At 44.9% G+C, this 18,442-nt stretch overlaps 2 protein-coding genes across 9 annotated transcripts in view; both read right to left on the bottom strand.

Moving 5' to 3' along the window:
• Positions 1 to 12,319, bottom strand: part of fmnl2a (formin like 2a) — a 47,365-nt gene extending 35,046 nt beyond the window's left edge. For 4 of the 8 annotated variants that reach the window (XM_089002225.1, XM_089002227.1, XM_089002228.1 and 1 more), the window contains exon 1: positions 11,219 to 12,317. In XM_089002225.1, coding sequence (XP_088858351.1) covers positions 11,219 to 11,332 — 114 coding nt within the window. In that variant the 5' untranslated portion in view covers positions 11,333 to 12,317. Of the gene's footprint in view, positions 1 to 11,218 lie in introns of all 8 variants that reach the window. The other 4 variants (XM_089002226.1, XM_089002229.1, XM_089002230.1 and 1 more) reach the window with 3 other exon arrangements.
• A 2,243-nt stretch (positions 12,320 to 14,562) lies between these two features.
• LOC148894992 (small ubiquitin-related modifier 3-like) lies at positions 14,563 to 16,707 on the bottom strand. The gene is made up of 4 exons (XM_089002945.1): positions 16,550 to 16,707; positions 15,855 to 15,983; positions 15,712 to 15,783; positions 14,563 to 15,187 (listed from the first exon to the last, which is right to left on the bottom strand). Exons 1-4 carry the CDS (start codon positions 16,568 to 16,570, stop codon positions 15,122 to 15,124), a joined length of 288 nt encoding a protein of 95 aa, XP_088859071.1. The 5' UTR covers positions 16,571 to 16,707; the 3' UTR covers positions 14,563 to 15,121.
• Positions 16,708 to 18,442: the final 1,735 nt, after the last annotated feature.

The raw sequence follows: 18,442 nt of genomic DNA, 5'->3' as shown, positions 1-18,442 counted from the left end.
GCCTTCTCGCCGTCCAAGCACTAACGAGCTGTGACAGGCGCTCCACATCCTGGAGGTCAAGTTACCTTATGTCCGCAACCGCTAAACGCCATCCTGAGCGTGTGCGAGCGACCATCAGTGAAAAAACTTGGGAGAGGTGACATTTTTGCAAAGTGACGACATGAGTCAACAGATTCGGGGAATTCATTCGGTCAACTGATAACGTCAGGAGAAATGTTATGGGTTTAGGGTGGTGGATGAGGGTGGAGCTGTTATGACTAGACACGTTTGCGCATGACTCATGGAGCCCCAAAAATATCCCATGGTATGAAAGCTGTACCCCTCCCCCCAAAAAAAATTTTTAAGGGTTCCTAAGTGAGTAAGTAAAACCTTGAAAGTGTTTGTTTGCTACATCCTCTCGCAAAATTGAACATACTCGCCAACCAAAGCGGCTGCTTGTAATCGTCCGGGCAGCTGTGAGGACTGCTCGACCCAAGAAAGCTGAGTTCAAGTCAGTCCCCATAATACAACCGCACACATGCACCTGACCGATACTACGCTTTGAAATGATCACCTTGCCCCTGTGCAGCTAGCGTAACTGCAGTGCAGTGACCCCCCAAAACATCAGACAGTCCCTGCATACAGCAAAAAAATACAAAAATAAAATACAAATGCATGATGACAAAGGGGCACACCGGCAGACTTTGTTGGCAAGCAGCCCACATCTGTAGCGCATGCTTGTGAATTTGAGGAGAAGCTTGACGATCGCATTTAGAGCAAAATTGCTTCTAAATGTTATTACTTCCTCTTTCGAGTCACTGATTTGGCTCATTTTGGTCCAATTACCCGTTATTCGGTTGAAGAATGAAGTACACACCGTCTATACAGTCGGGCAGCCCATATTTTCCTTTTGATTTGTGAGTAAAAACTTTTGCTAGGTTTAAGGCTAAGTGGTGACATCCAAGTCGACTGACCTCACCTTGGTCCTTCTAAAAGTCGGCTTCCACCATTTTATTGAATTTGAAAAAAAAATCAAGAACGGCCTCGTAAAATGTCTGCTAGCTCAACATACAAACTATCATAGACAGGCGAAGAAAACTAGCATCACTGCGTTAAAACCATTTTACGCAACCAGTACTTGAACATAAAATGGTAGGTAGACATTTAGACAGAAAATCTGACAATACTCACATGTATATAATTTTTTGTTTATTTGCCCACCCCCCCAAGAAATGAGTGAGACTTCTGTGTGCCGTTGCAATGAGTTGTCGTTTGTGTTTGTATTCTACAGTTGTCTGGTCGCTAAGGCGAATACACCAAAAACAATGTCAGATGAGATACTCTATCATTAGAGACTTTGGCAAGAAAGTTTTACACTTTCACTCATGAAAAGCGTGTCGCGAGTGTCAGCCACTCAGAGTCTCATACGACATCGCCAAAAAAAAAATGGATATGATTGGTCTGGTTTTATAATCTGATGTCATTGGAGCACAGTCCAGTAGCTCTCTTCCCATGTCGCACTGAAATCGGGAAGAAGCATTCGGCGAGCAAGAAGTGCATATGGCTAATGACTTTCTGTGGCAAGTGAAGAAAGACGCACCAACCCCTAAAGTCACTTGCAAGTCTTCATTTATTCACTGTCTGACTCTACTTTTGGCACCACTATTCTTGCAATATTCACAAGTATTCTGACACGAAAGTGCTGCAAAAACGGGCACAGCTGCTGAGGTTATTGGACCTTAGTCTGACCGTCAGCGTCAGGCCAGGCTGCAGCTGGGCCCCTTAAGATGGTCACCGTCGTTGCTCCAACCCAACGGCCTCATCATAGACGAACGAGGGCTTTAATGTCATAAACAGCAGGCGGACGTTCGGCACACAGTAACCACAAGTATCACTTTTTATCTTGCCTCGAGCTTGAAGACTTAAAGTACAAACTCAACCAATTAGCATCCGTGGATCTCAATTTTTTTAACGCCAAAGTCATAAAAAGACCAAAAATAGGCAGCTGGTTTAATTCCCACCAATCAGCCACCATCTGCCGGGAGGTCTTCAGGGCACAACCTAAGCAACACAGCTGGTTGGAGGAGCTAAAATGAAAACAGCCCACATGACAAGACTTCTTTCGTTCTCAAAAGTACCGCGAGCACAAAGCAAGTTGGTTGACAGCCATTTTCAACTTCTGAGAGGAAAACGTTGTGTGTTAAAACTCAAGCTGTAACATACTTTGCCGTCTCAAGAAGTCAGTCAGGTGCTAGTTTTGTTATTTTGAGAGGATAGCACTGACTAGGTGTTAAGTAGCTAACCCATTAGCCAGTTTGCGCATTTGACTGTACATCAGTTGGGTCCGTGCAGCTAATTTACGAACGCGCTTGTTACGTTTTATTTGGTTAGCGGACGTTTAATAAAGCGTTTCAAAGGGCGTCAATATGTATCTTGTGACTGTAAAGTGACCTTGAGAGTTTTGAAAGGCGCTTATAAATGAAATGTATTATTATTATAATGGGTGGGGCGTGTTCTTGTCCCGCTCGTCCCGAGTAATTCCAGGATTGCTTCATCATTTTACGCGACGCACCGTGCCACAACAAGAAAGCGTCTGAAAATCCGCCGTGTGTAACAACAGAATCCTTTGAAATGTTTTCAAATCAGCCACCACGGCGGAAATGAATCACCGGCGTGTCATTGGAAGCTAACAAACTTGGATAGACGACACCGGATTGTGACAAAACGGCGTTCAAATGGGCAGACGGAAATTTGAGCGGAGTGAAAGGAGCAGCGGAGCGTCGAGGCACGTGCTGCAAGCATGGCGTCCCCCCCTGACGCCGCCCACCGCCCCCCGTTCATTATCACAGGATGCCACTCTAATCCTTCCAGGTCTGCCCGGCCACAGGTGTCCCCCGTCTGTTCTCAGATTATATTTGTAATCCCCGGGAAGGCCCTCCCCATCCCCCTCTACCCCATTTTGGGCCTTCATCTGGACGCCCCTGTTTGTATTTGTCAAGCTGTTGCCTGGAATGTTTTACGAGGGAACGGGTGAGCGCATTCCAATGACATTCCATTCAAAGTGTGACGATTGGGACTTTAGCTGCAATTTCATGGCAAATTGGATTCTTCACTTTGGATTTTAAGATAGTATTTGGGTTCACAATATGGAAGTGTCATTTCATTATAGCATCGTTTCTGGCAGCAAATAACCAGAACGTCCTCAACAACTAAGCACTTTTAGCTGAAGTATCGTACACACTAACGCCATGGAGAAACTGAGGTACTGTGAACCTTAGGTAGCAACTCTCAAATAGATTAAGACTTGAGTATTGTCCCATTGATCAATTGGATAATTCGCATGAAAAATCTCTTGCAATATCGGCCACTTTTGAGCGTGTGTGGCTTTAAAAGGCACGGCCTGGCTCGGTGAGTGACGTGGGTGCCAATGAGTCTAGACTTGCCCTCAAAGCGATTTGAAAAGTGACTTTGTGACTGTAAAGTGTCCTTGAGAGTTTTGAAAGCTCTTCTCAATGAAATGGGTATAATTTGTTGCCGTGTTACGGTTTCTTCCTTGGTCCTCGGTTTTGTATATGTCATGCACGCTTGCTAACTGGACCCGTTTCACTACTTTTTGACTCAAAATGCACATTCTTGTACACATTTTTGCGTCAGCTGTGTGTGGGTTGACTCAAATCGAATATGAAAAACAGATGGTCTCGTTACTCGATCGAGCAAACCCCAACAACAATACGGCGTCAACAACGCAACTGAACAAATGTTCCGTCTGGATCCAAAAAAGCGTGGTTGCCTTTCCCTAAAACGGCGAAAACGTTATGAAGATTGGTTCGGGGCAGCAGGGGAGTTGTCCAAATAAAACAAGTGTTACACGACCGCAGAGGAGGTCTGCTCAGGCCAGATGTTTGCTTGCAAAAGTGTGCGGACCGCGATGGACTCAGTGTTCTTACCGCGGCATACCGAGAATATGAATAAAAGGGGAACAAATAACCCAAAATTCTTTTGTAGTAACACCAAAATAACTGTTGGGACTTCAAAAAAGAAACAAAGTGGCATAATTGCTACGCGAAGAAATCGAAACGGTGGTTATTAAGACGTATGATGAGATCAAAGAGGGGCGGGGGATGGGAGGGCTAATTGAGCAGCACAGTTAAGTATTCGGCCGCAAATCCTTTAATCCGGGTCTTCAATTAATCACACTAGCCCAACATATGCAACAAGGTAATAATAAAGGGCAACTTTTGTAAAGCTCTGTTGAAAGCCAGGAACTGAATGATCTTTATTGCGCTTGGTTCAAGTCGAAATGAAACATTTGGAGCTAAAGCTAACCGGCGCTGCTTCGACGCAACACCGTCCATCTGAAACTAAATCAAACAATTCAACTGTGATCGTGCGAAAATGTTTAGCGACATTTTTTTCCCTTCCCTCTCAATTCTTCTGTATCTTGTCTAAGAGGCACTTCAACTTCTTGACTAACTTTTTGACGAATTTCATTGCGGTACCAAGGACGATGGTGTCCTCTACAAAGTATATCCAGGTACTTTGAAAAATAACTATTTGTCCTATTTCTCAGCTTGTAAAAATAAACTAATCACGTAACCTGTACATTTAACGCTAAAAATAAGCTTGGTTTTGTATTGAATGTAATTAATGTTAGTTGCGTTGCCTTAGTCCGGTCATGGGGGGTGAGGGGGAGGGGTAGGGGGAGTGGGTTTACTGGAATCTCATCCTTTAATCTCCACTCTGTCATGAGCGGCGGATTGGTTTCCAGGTCTCCCGTCAGGGGCTGGAGTCCTGGGGTACAGTCAGGCCTGAAACAACAGACCCTTGTATTGTCTGGAGCCAGGATGGGGTCTGTATCAAACACTGGGTTAAAAAAAGTACATTTGAAGATGTTAAATCTGGCAAAGCGTGGGGGTTAGCCCCCACCCCCCCATCTCTTTTGCCTGAAATGACAATCCGGAAAGAATAAAAAAGTCTGTCAAGCGACGCAGGTCACAAACGCTTCCTCAGAAAAGAGCACAAACGGCGTCGGAAGCACAACTCCAAATTGGCTTCCAAATGCCTCACGATGATTCCACCTAAAGTGAACACATCCTGCAGTTGACCAATACGACACGGTCACAAGATCAAGCTTGGACCGGCGCCAAAACACGCCGCCGACTGGTCAGCGTGACATCAGAACTTTTTCTCCCAACGCAGCGCATGTAAACGTCAACAAATTCGAGAAAGGTCACAACAAAAGCGCCTGAGGAGACACTTTGGCCCCTCATAATTTGACCTCTGACCCCTGACAGCTGCCATCGTAGAGCTCGTACACCATCGTGACAGTGATGAATGGACTGGGGGAGACGAACGACGGCTTTGACTCTGATGTCCTCAGCCTGCTAAAAACACTTTTTTTTTCTAAAAATTTAATACATAAATTAAAAAAAGCCAAATAAATAAATGGAAAAATAAAGAAATAAGATAGGTAAATAAAGAAATTAAACAATTAATTCATGAAATAAATGCATAATACAAAAACAAATTAATAATCCGAAACGCTTCATCAGCATCGCTACCGACACCTTCAAAGAAGTCCAGATGACGGCTGAAGAAACCTTTTCATCGATGGACCACTCCTGTACGACTGAGAGCTTACACATACGTATACTGTATGTACGTATATGTATGTGGTGAGTGACGTGGGTGTCAACGAATGAACACAAAGCGCTGGCATTCTAATTGCCGTGCAAGTTTTAAAATTGTCTAACAAGGCAAAACATTTCAAAAGAGCCGACATTGAGGTTGCCGTCGACGCGTCGTTGGGATACGCGCCGCAACGAATGCGTCAAATCCCGACCCGGTCCAAATCATTGGGCGTTGATGGCGCTTGCTCGGCGGTGTGCCACCCAAGCAGCGGAGTGAGAAGAAAACAGCCTCTCGCTGACCTGCGAAGAACAATAGAGAGAGGGGCCAGAGAAAGCCGCTCTTACATAATCTACTGAGTCGCTGGCAGTCACACAAGATGCCTTCGGGGTCCGCCGTGGGGATGCGAGTGGCACTTGATCACCCCCCCAACAAACCCACTGCAGAGAGATCCCAGCGCTGGCAGCCCCGACCACGTCGCTCCCCGAGCATTTGGTTTCATGGCTAATTGCTAGCTGGCTTCCCACGTGACCCGCCATCATCCCCGAGCGGGTATGCGGGTGGCCTCTCGCAGGCAAGCCGCTTTTGGATCCGGCGCCAGGATCTGTGTTGGATTCTGGGCCAAATAAAGAATGCTAGCGTTCGCTTGCATTGCTGACAGAATAGCCATTGTAAAGAAGAGTCAACATGGAAAAGCAAGCAAGTCAACGCCAATCATTTCCTGGGTACCGAACCAGGAACACTAAAGTCAAGTTTTTTTTTTACATTCACTTCCAATGACTGGCCACGGCAACCGTGATTAATAACGGCGTCAAATCAATGACATCTATAATCAATAAAAGTCTTGGAAGACAACCGGGGGCCTTGATGCACCAGTCCTCGGTTGGAAGTTGTAGGAACGGAGCGTCGGTCCTAGCAAGCTAAGAGTAAACCACCAAAACTAAAGCAGCTAGGGAAAAGACGCAAAATGCTAGTACTTTCCCATTGTTTGTTTCCCAGTACCAACTACAAAAGAATCCAAGTGAAGGTGGGCTACTGTATATTACCAACAAGCATCTTTTTGGGCTCTTATTTTGAAAAGCAGGACCAGTTTGTCTTGCCTAGCTAGCAAGACAAAAGCAAACAAATCAACTTGGAGAAGCTAATCGTGCCCCGCTAGCAAGACGATAGCAAACAAACCAACATGGAGAAGCAAATCGTGCCGAGCTAGCAAGACACCCGCGTAAAAGCTTGGCCCTCCGAGCCGAGATCCTTTCTAGCCCCTCCTGTTCTCTAAACAATGACTATTTGGCTTGAGATGACATGACCAAGGACACGTGATTGCAAACATGCCTTTCTTATCTATGGCGGAGAAGATCAGCGGATGACTGAGAATGTGTGAGAAGGAGAAACTGCCACTTACTCAAAGCCAAAACGATGTCGAGGACTTTTGGTTGACATTCTAGATGCTAAAAAAAACAAGCTATATTTTCATTGGAGTACTCGTAGTTCTAGGCGCTTGCACATTTTCAGCCATCTTCTTCAAGGCTGTATTATGTTTTTAGAAATTTCACACAAGCGGAGCGTGAAAAGGCCGATTCTTTTCTGTTCTCTTCAAATAAAGCAGCAGACTGTCCAAATTGGCTGTAAATAGCGTCGTTGTCTTTCAATCTCAAGTGGAAGCATTGACTCGTTTTCCAAAAGGGCTCATTGCTCGATAAGCGCCCGGCACTCTTTACAAATGCCCGTTCTTGAACTAAATCCCAGCGATTGCCTTCCGTCAAACAGGGATTAGCGCTTGATCAAAGCTATTAGCCAGGTAAACAATGCTACTTTTTTACTCCAGAATTTAAAGGGGGGGGGGGGGGACCGAAGAAAAATAAATGGGTGTCAAATTCACACTAAGCACACATGACTTGATTAATACCGACCAAAGACTGATTACACAGTTGAGTGATTGCGTTTGGCTATCTGAGGGATTAAAGCTAAAAATGCTAAAGTCGTCAAAACCATCTTGGGTGGGGGGGCGGGGTTATCTGATATTCTGACGGACGGAGAAGATCAGTAAACGTAATCTGGAGTCCATTTCATCGAGCTGTGACTCATCACGACATGTCTCCGGTACAAAGTTTGTCATTACGGCGCTGACGAATGAGTCGTGTGGCTCATCAGGAATCCATTTAGCTTTCAATCCCCAGCGATAAAGGCCGACCGACATTGTCATCACACGGGCAACGCAGGCACGCCATTGCGGTTGCAATGACACTAAGTAAGGCTTAAAACCTTGCGATTAGGGCGCTCAATTACTCGAATGCTGACATCCAGAAGCATCACACGGGCAATCGTTAGCCCGGCAGCGCCACGCGCGTTCCGACAGGCGTATGTTGAACTCATTCGCTGCCATTCTCAAATTTATTCGGGAATTGGAGAGTGTGACGTGGAGTGCCATTCCAAAATTTGTTCGGGTTTTTTTTTTTTTCTTGCCAGGGGGGGGGCCGATAAAGCGCTGGTCAGACCTCTGGCAATGTTTTTCCCTCCCACAAGGGGGCAGCACCAGTCTTTGGTTTGCTATGTTACACCTTCAGCTCTTGTTAAAGCGCGATATAAATCAATATGTACGTACTGTATTTTGTACAGCCGGCCATTTCGAGATCAGATAACTTGAGACCCATATAACTCTTAAGAATTAACTCTTATGAAAGAAGAGAGTCTAAGGTTTCTAACGCTGTCTTGAATGTTGATGTAGTCCTAAAACTCAATATTCTGCGGGTCCTGGAATTCGAGTGACAATGACAAAAACCCTGGCACTGCAGTAGTCACATTTTTGCACCCTTTCTGGCAGTGGATGAGTTAATTTGAAATCAGCCCTAAAAGGAGCAAGAATGTTATTAATTTCATTCCAATCATATGATCCTTAAGTAAAAAACTGGACACTTGTAAATATGGGTTGATGCAATACTTGCACTATGTACCGTTTTTATGAAACTGTTTTGCACATTTACAGTATACAGTTGACATTTTCATTTTGCTATGCTTAGAATATCTTCTATCTTCTATCATGCCAGCAGAATCACCTCCAGATCAACACCGGCAAAACCAAGGAGCTGGTGGTGGATTTCTGCAGGAAACAATCGTCACCTGCACCATTGAACATCCAGGGTTCGGACATTGAGAGGGTGACCTCCTACAAGTACCTGGGTGTTACTCTCAACAATAAACTGGACTGGACAACAAACACGGATGCCCTAATCAAAAAGGGACAGAGTCGCCTCTTCCTCCTCAGGAAACTGAGGTCTTTTGGAGTTCAGGGGTCACTCCTAAAGACTTTCTATGACTCTGTGGTGGCATCAGCCATCCACTATGGCATTGTCTGCTGGTCAGGCAGCATCACCACCCGGGACAGAAAAAGACTGGAGCGCTTTGTCAAGCGGGCCAGTTCTGTCGTGGGCTGCTCGCTGGACTCTCTAGAGGAGGTGGGCAACAGACGGACGCTAGCTAAACTAAAAGCTATGACGGACAGCCCCTCCCACCCCCTCCTGCCCATCCTGACAGCTCTGGGTAGCTCCTTTAGCCAGAGACTATTACACCCGCGCTGCAAGAAGGAGAGGTACCGCCGCTCGTTCCTACCGACTGCTGTCAGGCTTCACAATTCCCAATGATCACATGTGGAGAAAAAAAAAAAAAAAAAAAAAAACTGGACACTTGTAAATATGGGTTGTTGCAATATATCTAAATGCATCTCTTGATTCTGCACTATGTACAGTCTTGTTTATAGAACGGTTTTTGCACATCTACATTTGCACAGTATACAGTTGACATTTTTATTTTGTTATGCTTAGAATATCTTGTTTTCTATCCTTTCACTCCCACCCCAACCCCATCCCTCTTCAATTGCTGCTGTGGACTGCAAATTTCCCCATTGCGGGACGAATAAAGGTATTCTGATTCTGATTCTGATTCACCCCCCCCTTTAAAATTGCTGTTGTGGACTGCAAATTTCTCCCCATTGCGGTACGACTAAAGCTTTTGGAATTCTGATTGCGATTCTGAAGTGGCCGCCTCGACTTCCTTTTTCATGTTTCTGAGTGCACAATAAGCGAGCGAGCGAGCGTCACGTTTGACCCATTTTTTGAAGCACTGATCAAATTTCAGAGCAGCTGCTCAACCGCAAACTTTTCATCATCGGGGGATCTTTATCGGCTACAAAAAGGGAACATACGGAAATATCATCTATAAAATCCTATTCAATCCCATATTTTTACTGAGAAAAGAAAGAAACACTTTTTGCTACTTAGTTCACAACACTGTACACAGTTCATCCAAGTCACATGACTCATCCTACTAAAGAGGAACTATTGTTTCTTTTGGTCTTTTTCCCAAACTTCACAAACTTAAGGTCAAAATGTGAACGTCTTTGAACGAGGTCATGGTTTTCAGCTTTGAGGTGACATTGCCGGAGAGGGAATTTATTTTTAACGTAGAATTGCGGCAAGGACAACTAAGCCAATTTTGGCCTCAAGCTCCTGTGTGTCCCGTGTTTTGCTTTTCTACTTTCATTTCTTTCATAACTTTGCTGCTGTAAAATGTAAATTTCTCCACTGTGAGATTAATAAAGGCAAATCCAATCCAATCCAATCTTCCCTGAGTTACCAGATGATGCTTAGTTACTTGCATTTCGGTTTGTTATTCTATTACCAAGTAAATTTACAACCTAACCTACTTAGAAATTAGCACAACGCAATATCCCGTCTTAAACGCTCATTGTTAAATGAATCTCCCTGTAGATAAAAACAAAACAAGGTTGCATTGGGCAAATCGGTTGTACAAAGCAAGATTTCCTTCCAAGGAAGAGTCAGCTTTTTAGCTTTCATCTATGTTATTATACAGTGTAAGACAATTATATTAACAGAGTCTACTAATTGTTAAATTGTCGAGCTTGGTTTTAGACATGCACAACAAGAAAAAAAACCTTGACAGAAAGATCAATACTCAGCATGTTCTGGCCAGCGTTTAGGACAAAGTGGCAGATGGTCCAGCTACTGACCTCACAACCTTAGCCTCAAAGCCTCTCTCAATTGGTATCTTCCTTTCGAAAAGATATTTGGAGTGGCGAGTTTTGTCATGATATCATGAGCTAAAATTATTATTTTTTTCTTCATGTCTTTGTCCTACGATTCTCCACATGCGGTATGTGGAAGAATCGCTCACTTCAGTGCAGTTATATTTCACCTTTTGTTGCATACTCGGCAGAGAGAAGCATTTTTGTTCAGTGGTATGCCGTTCATCACTTTAATCGAATAAAGGTCATTTTAGCTGTAAAGACGTTTTTCCAGACTTCATGAAATATGTATTCAGTTTCCAAATTCTGGTTGGGTTCTAAAAGAAGCTTTTTATTCACGTTTTGACTACTTTATTTGTTTTTTTTTTTGTCAAGGCAAGACCCGCTGAATTTCTGACTGTTTTGAGGCTGAAAACGTTTGGGGAAAACGCCACTAATCAGGAGAAACGTGACACGGGAATCTTGACTATGTTGTGGCAGCAACAAAAGATATCAGGCGTGTTGGACTAGCAGGGCCAAGTGACAAAGAGCAAGCGTACATTTGAAAACTTTTGCGTGTCCGTTTGCACTCACCAAAACTATCGCGAATCTTTCCTCCAGCTCCCCCGGATCCGGCATGGGTAGTTTTAGGGGCATATTGTGGCCCCTGAGATCCGTGTGCTGGTCCATGCTCCCTGCGTTCCCCATGGTGAATTGGAGCAACTAGATGTTTAGTTCAACCTACAAATAAAAAAAAAGTATCCACTTATGGGGGGGGGGGATAAAGTTCTATTTCTCGGCTGTGCTCATTTCAACAGGTCGAGCACATGCGAGGAGTGTCGAATGGGGGCAGGCGGTCGGCGGAGGAGCCCGAGGGAAGGGCGCATTTTCCCCGGAGTGCCGCGCAGGGAAGCGGGTGGTGGCCGGCGGAGGTGCTGCTGCTGGCGGTGCTTAGTTGGCAGACAAGTCCTGGAAACCCGAGTGCTTATTCTCCGAATTTCGCCCAATTTCGATGACGAGGGGCATGATTCAAGCGTGACTTAGTTTCCACGCGGCGGACGAGGAGGTGATGTGCGGATGGATGTGCGCTCATCAACTAATCCCTCCTCTCTGCTGAGAAGATAGACGGCTGGGGCCGTCCTAAGTTACACACCCCCGCTCATCTCGCACCACAATGACTTGTTTCAACCGGGCCGGGCCGAGCCTCCTTCTTCGCCTTCTTTAGCGGCAGTAAAGCCGTCGCCAAGGAGATGACATTTTGCTATTGCATTGTGGTACTATGAGTCCCCGAAAACAAAGCTCCTTGGCCCCTCCCGGGAAGGTCGCTGTCGGTTTTTTAAAGACGACATTAATACTCGCTCGCACGTCGACGGTGCCTGTTTAACGTGTCGCTATATATTTCAAAGACAAGCGTGCGCACGTAGCTGAGCGTAACTGCCAACACTTCGTCCCATCAAAGTGGCCATTTTACGAGGCGCCGTCTTCGTTCGAGCAAACTTGAGCGAACCCGCGAATTTGTCGCAAGTATCGCGATGGTTCCAACAAATTTGTTGCGAGTCAAAGTTCCATCGAACGCTTACGTTTTTGCCTCAAATGCCAATTAAAATAACGTATTTATAGTCAGGCCCACTGGTTAGGAAGAAGTAATAAAAGTGAATCGGAGAAGCCATTTTACGAAGGGCAGTCTTGGTTCCGGCAAACTTGAGTGAACCCGCGAATTTGTCGCAAGTATCGCGAGAGTTTTAACACATTTGTTACTCGCCGGAAGTTCCTTCGCCGTTTTTGCCTCAAATGCCAATGAAAATGGCGTTTTAATAGTCGGGCCCACTGGGTATGAGGTAGTAGTAAAATTGAATCGTAGAAAAGTACTTTTTAAAACGATGTACTGATTTACTCCTGAGTTTTAAACTTCATTTTAATACGTACGTCTAAATATAAAAGGGGGAACTGCGCCCCCTGGTGGCGAACCGCCTGACCCGCTTTTGTGACGCGAGGTCGTCCATCCATCACTGGCTTCGGGTCCCAAAGGAAACGGGCCCCTTGAAGGCCTCGAAATCGACACTTTGCCATTTCTATACTTAAACGTAGAAAATGGTAAAGCAGCCGGACAGCTGTTGCCTTTAATTACCGCTGACAACGGTTAACTAAAAAATAAAAGGAGTTTTCGAGCACTTTTTGACAGGTACACTTAAATCATTCAATGGCCGCTGCCTCTCGATGAGAAAATAATAGTGGGCGCCTTGAGAGCGCAAACACTCCGGTTGCCACATCAGCGGGCGAGGTGGGCACGATACAGCGAGGGTGACGCGAGCATTGGGAGTTGTGGAGACGATCCCATTTGCACAACGCACACAGATTGCATTCAGGCAGCTCAAGTGCATCCATCACGTGCGAGGTCGGCTGGATGCCACTGACCTCATCCGATCACAACGCGCCTCATGTTAACTTGATTTGCTGGGCCTGCAATGGAGAGCGGACCACCACCACCGTGCCCCCCTCCCCCCACTACTGTTGTGTCCAACGTGGTTGAACCACAATGCCTATTCCCACTTCTTTAATGATAGTAAGCAACCCTTTATGTAATATGACTTGCTAGAGATGCTAATGGGGGTCAATATGAACGATTTTTGTGAGTGACTGATTAGGACGTCGCTTCCTACAGTGCAAAGGTCGCAGGTTCGATTTGATGCGCCAGCAGTGGAGCCGCAATGGTGTATTTTATTCAATCCACTTACTACTTGTATTGCGAACATTTTTTCAATTAGCCCCCGACGGCAATTAAGCATACAGTGGGACCTTGGCTTACGCACTTAATTGGTTCCCACACAGTGTGTAAGGCAAAAAGTGTTTGTCCCAAAACATTATTTCCCATAGGAAACCATTAAAATGAGAATCATCCATTCCCAGCACTCCATAAAATATAATTTTCAACTAAATAAGTATTTGAAAATGTCAAAAACTGAACTTGGATTTTTTAATCATTTGTTTTTAATTAGCCATGTGCAAGCAGCCACAAACATATTTTTTGTTCGAGCTATAACAGTGACAAAAACATGAATATTTGTGTTCTAAGGATCTACTGTATTACAAAAGTCTATTACTTTTTATACTTGAAGTTCCCCATTACTAGACTGGCAACGGTTGTCATATTTTGTAGGCCTTAAACATATTCCAACCATTAAAAAAATGTCATATTGGGGTTTTAGTGTAAAATTTCAGGGCGAACTGAAATTGTATTGCGACCTTTGCTAGTCAACAAACTGTTAATCGGGAATTAGACGACGACGTCCTTGAGCGGATCTGATAAGTTTCCAAGGTTGGGGGAGAGAACCTTATAATAATAATACATTTCATTTATACCTTAGGCAACAGTGCACCTTTTTCGTTGTACTAAATTCATCCTGTCTACTTGATAACTAATGTTAACATGTTACATGTCAGGTATTTGAACACCGACAATACACTGTCTGTAAGTAAGGAATCTGCTTAACATTAGTGCACCTTTTTGTTTGATAAGCTCTTGCAGGTGTATTTAAGGCTTATGATTATTTGGAATCATAAAAAAAAAAACTGGAACTCACTTCCTCCAAACATTGGGAACATCGATTTTCTTCCCACCTTCTAATCCCATCTCAACAGCCACCGCTTTAAAATTGCACTCTGTGTAGCTCTTTCTTTTGTTTCTATTTAGAATTGTATATTATTTGTTGTATTCTATTTATAATTGTCTTTTATTTATTAGTGTATCTATCCTTGTCTGTGACTGTAAAGTATCCTTGAGAGCTTTGAAAGGTGCTTAAAATGTAATGTATTATTATTATAAAAGATACCTCAGTGGTTAATTTAAAGGGAATACTTACCCTCCCAAAGAAAAGTAAATTAATGGTTTGGAAATCCGGAAGTGTAAATGAGAAACAAGTGTACATTATACACAGCAGTTTATATAAAAAAGAACATTTTATTTATCGTTTGTAGTTTTTCTTTTTTTTTGGTCCAGTTACATGACGTGACTGACTGATTTTTTAGCATCGGGCTTCATTTGCTCCTAGTGAGACGTCGCGCATACACACAGCAACATCATTCAAACGCATCTTTTTCTCTCTTTCTGCAAACGTGGATACAAATATGGCTACTTCAAAACAGATGACAAAAAAGGACGGGGTGAAATTATGCAAATTCATTTGGCTTCAGGGCCAATCAAAACAATTGGGATGGTGCGGAATCTATCCTAAATTCGATCTGACAAAATTGATGTAAAAAAAAAAAAAAAAAGATTTTAGCATCATGTTCCTGTAAAACTTGAGACGCACAAGCGTGGCCTACCGTCGTACATATAAATGGTGTTGCTTCTTAGAACTGTAAAATCCGCCTATGGTGAAAAGGCTGGCAGCAAAACTAGAGGGTGGGTTGGTCTGGGGCAAAAAAACAACAACAACAAAAAAACAATAATAAACAATTACAAGATGAAAAACAATGCTGTGGACACACTCCCTCCACTTAAGAATAGCTTCCTCCTGTCTGTTGCTGGAACACGTCAATAGTGTCTTCGTCCTCCATTTCCAACTGCACAACGACAACAACGCAAACTCTCAAATCAGTGTGCAACTTAGTTGTATTAAGTTCGCTTGATATATAATTTAAGAAAAGAATCTGTTTTAAGTTAGTGTGCAACTTGTCACATTTCAGAACATAAGTTTAAACTCCATCAGTATTTTTTTATTATAGAGGGCCTTAGATACATTAGAGGGCAGCGGGGGCGGGGTGTATTTTTTGTTTTCAAACCTCCCTAAATTCTAAAACCAAAAATAACATCACCATCACTGAGAAACAAACATTCAGCATACATTTGAAACTAAAAACTGGGAGGAATGGTGGTGAAATTGTGTTTGCACTTTCTGGGCAGGCTGCGCGGTCATTTAGCAAAAGAAAAAGAGGCAGAGAAGGTCTCCACTAAACTCAACTCCCTGTCATTCCAATCAAGCAGCATTTGGATTTTGGACAATTGTCAGACAAAATAAAGTCCGTTTCAAGATGCTTGAGTTGAATGAAGGGATGTGAAAGATGATTGTACGATGTCTATGACCGACCTGTGATGGCGTGTCCGTCTCGTTGATGGGCTGCCCATCAAACCTAAACCTTATCTGACGAAGCGACAGTCCCTGGACACAAAAAGTGGTCACAAAGGAACGCCGGGCCGAGAGGCATCGTCGGCACAAAGAGTGGCACGTACCTGCCGGTCACAGTATGCTTTCATGAGTTTGCTGAGAGCCGTGTGCCTTTTGATTTTGAACTGGACCACCGAGCCATCTTGGCCGGCCACTTTCAGGTTGATGTGGTCGTTCTCCGTCTTCACTCCCTCCTGCGAAGACGCGACTCAAGTTACAAATCGAGGGACGGCGAGGCGACGTGGGAGTTTCCGCGCTTTTCCCCAGCGGCGATGCCATTCAAGCTCGCTTAGCATGTCGAGCTAACCCGAGTTGGAAGTGGCGCAGAAAGCCTCAATGGCGCAAAGGAGCAGACTAGACTAGTGCGGCTTGAGTGTTAAGTGCGCCTCACGGAGGAATCAAAGGCGCGGGATCCTGATACCGTCACCTCGTCGCCGTGTAAAAGATCAGAAAAGGTGCGCAACATTTATTCGACAAATACTCCAGACGTGCCAACCTTTGTTTTAGCGCCATCCGGACTCAGCCGTGGAAGTGACGCTATCTTAGCATTAGCATAGTGTACTAACCGATCAGCTCGCCGTTAGCTTAGCGATAGCGTCCCGTGTTGATCGATTAGCCCGCTGTTAGTTTAGCAATAGCATCGCGTGTTAAGCGACTTGCTCGCCGTTAGCTTAGCAATAGCATGCCCTGTTAACCGATTAGCTTAGCATCCGCCGGTTGCCCGCCGGTCGTCCGACGGAGACGGGGCGCTCGGCCTCACCTTTGGCTTTTCGTCCGACATCGTTGGCCGTTTCCAATCGAGTGAGGAGAGCGACGGCGACGGCGAAGGCTCCGCAGTTTCTCGAGCGCGTCGGGCTGTCTTGTGCGGCAGGCGCGCGCACCGAAATTTAAACTGTAATTCGATCGCCGCGGTCACGTGACCCGATCCACTAGGCGGGCTTGTGGTCGCGGGAGCGAGCGTGGCGATTTGCGCGTGGCCGCTAAGGGAGGGTGTTTGGTGCGCGTTCACGAGAGTATTCCCGCTACATACGGTGGGGAAAGTGTGGGTGTTGACAGACAACGCCAGATTGCCAGTCATTACGAATCGAAATAAACACGCTCAATGCAACCCGCGGCTCCCGGGCCGCATGCGGCTCTTTGGCTGATTTCATGCGGCTCTTAGGGGGCCGACTCGTAAGGGCCGTGCGTCCACATGACAAGCGTAAAAAAAGTTTGGCGCTGGCGCTGCCATTCGTCCTCTATGTACCGTAATTTCGCAACCATAGCGCGCGCGCTGCACATTTTGGAGAAAATTGAAGACTTTTAAGTGCACCTGATAGTCGTGAAATTACGGTATCAAGCTGACCGCGTGACGTTAACGCGCATGTGCGTGAGATGAAAATCAATCATTTACGTCGTAAACCACGGGTGGCCAAGCAGTCGGAGACTCGGACCACGAGTGGATTATGGATCTGGCTTTTTTGGTCCACGTGCAAAAATGTGTCCACTCCTGAAACAACTGAAAGGCCGCAGATTACGTTCCTTGTCGACCCGTTTAATGCGGAGACGGACTGTTTGAAAGCCCCGCTAGTCACAGATGAAGCTGCGGCTGAGTTAGAGATGATCGATCTTTGTGAGGAAGATCAATTGAAACCTGCTTTAAGGGAAGGGACCATTGAGTTCTGGAAACGCGTGCCAATGGAAAAAGACCCCAATGTCAAAGCGGCTGCGCTTAAGATACTGTCAATGTTTGGGTCAACGTACGTCTGCGAGTCTGTGTTTTCTACCCTGAAACACGTGAAATCAAAGCATCCATCGGTTCTGACTGACACTCATGTCAAAGAATTGTTTCGAGTGGCAGCAACAGAATGCGAGCCGGATTTAATGAAGATTGTCCAAGACAAAGAATGCCACAAGTCTCACTAAGCAACATGCAAACTCTTGTCAATTATTACATTTTGGTTTGCGGACTTGGTTGAACCGAGTTTGTGTGTGGAAAGACAGTGTTCTTTGTTGCCGGTGGTTTTAGTACTCCAGGAGTCAATTTCCGATATATTTGTGGATTTTGTATTTAAAAGGTGATACTTATAATAAATCTGTCTGAGCAGAGGTCTGTGTGTGTGTGTGAGTGATGGGGCGATGGAGTGTTCATGTCATGTGTGCCCGTCCGTCCGTGTTTATCAAAGTCAGCGTTATTGTCGAATATGCTCATATGCATGACATACAGCACGGATGAAATGACTGTGCTCTCGGACCCGGCGTGCAAGGCACTTAGAATGACTTTAACGAACATCCTTGAGAGTTTTGAAAGGCGCTTAGAAATGAAATGTATTATTATTATAATAAACACAGAAACGCCAATTTGCCGGGAGAGAGGGGAGCCGCTGCGTGTTCACGCGCCGCCATCTTGATGTGGCTCTTTGCAGTAACATAGTAAAAAATGTGGCCCTTAGTCTCTGACTGGTTGGCCACCCCTGCTGGAGTGTAGAGGAAGACCTTTTCAGGCCGAAAAAAAACACTAAGTATAGTAAGGCATTTTTAGCCCCAAAAAAACACCATGTATAGTAAGGCGTTTTTATGCGAAAAAAAAACGTCCATGTAAAGTAAGGCGTTAGCCGGAAAATACATTTGGGATGTATCGCAAGCCATTTTTGGCAGAGCATTCAAACTTGTT

Source organism: Hippocampus bargibanti, linkage group LG08 (assembly GCF_051943395.1).
Source record: "Hippocampus bargibanti isolate YZ-2025 linkage group LG08, ASM5194339v1, whole genome shotgun sequence".
Taxonomy (NCBI): domain Eukaryota; kingdom Metazoa; phylum Chordata; class Actinopteri; order Syngnathiformes; family Syngnathidae; genus Hippocampus; species Hippocampus bargibanti.
Note: the sequence above shows the minus strand (reverse complement) of the source record. Positions and strands in the feature narration are given on the sequence as shown.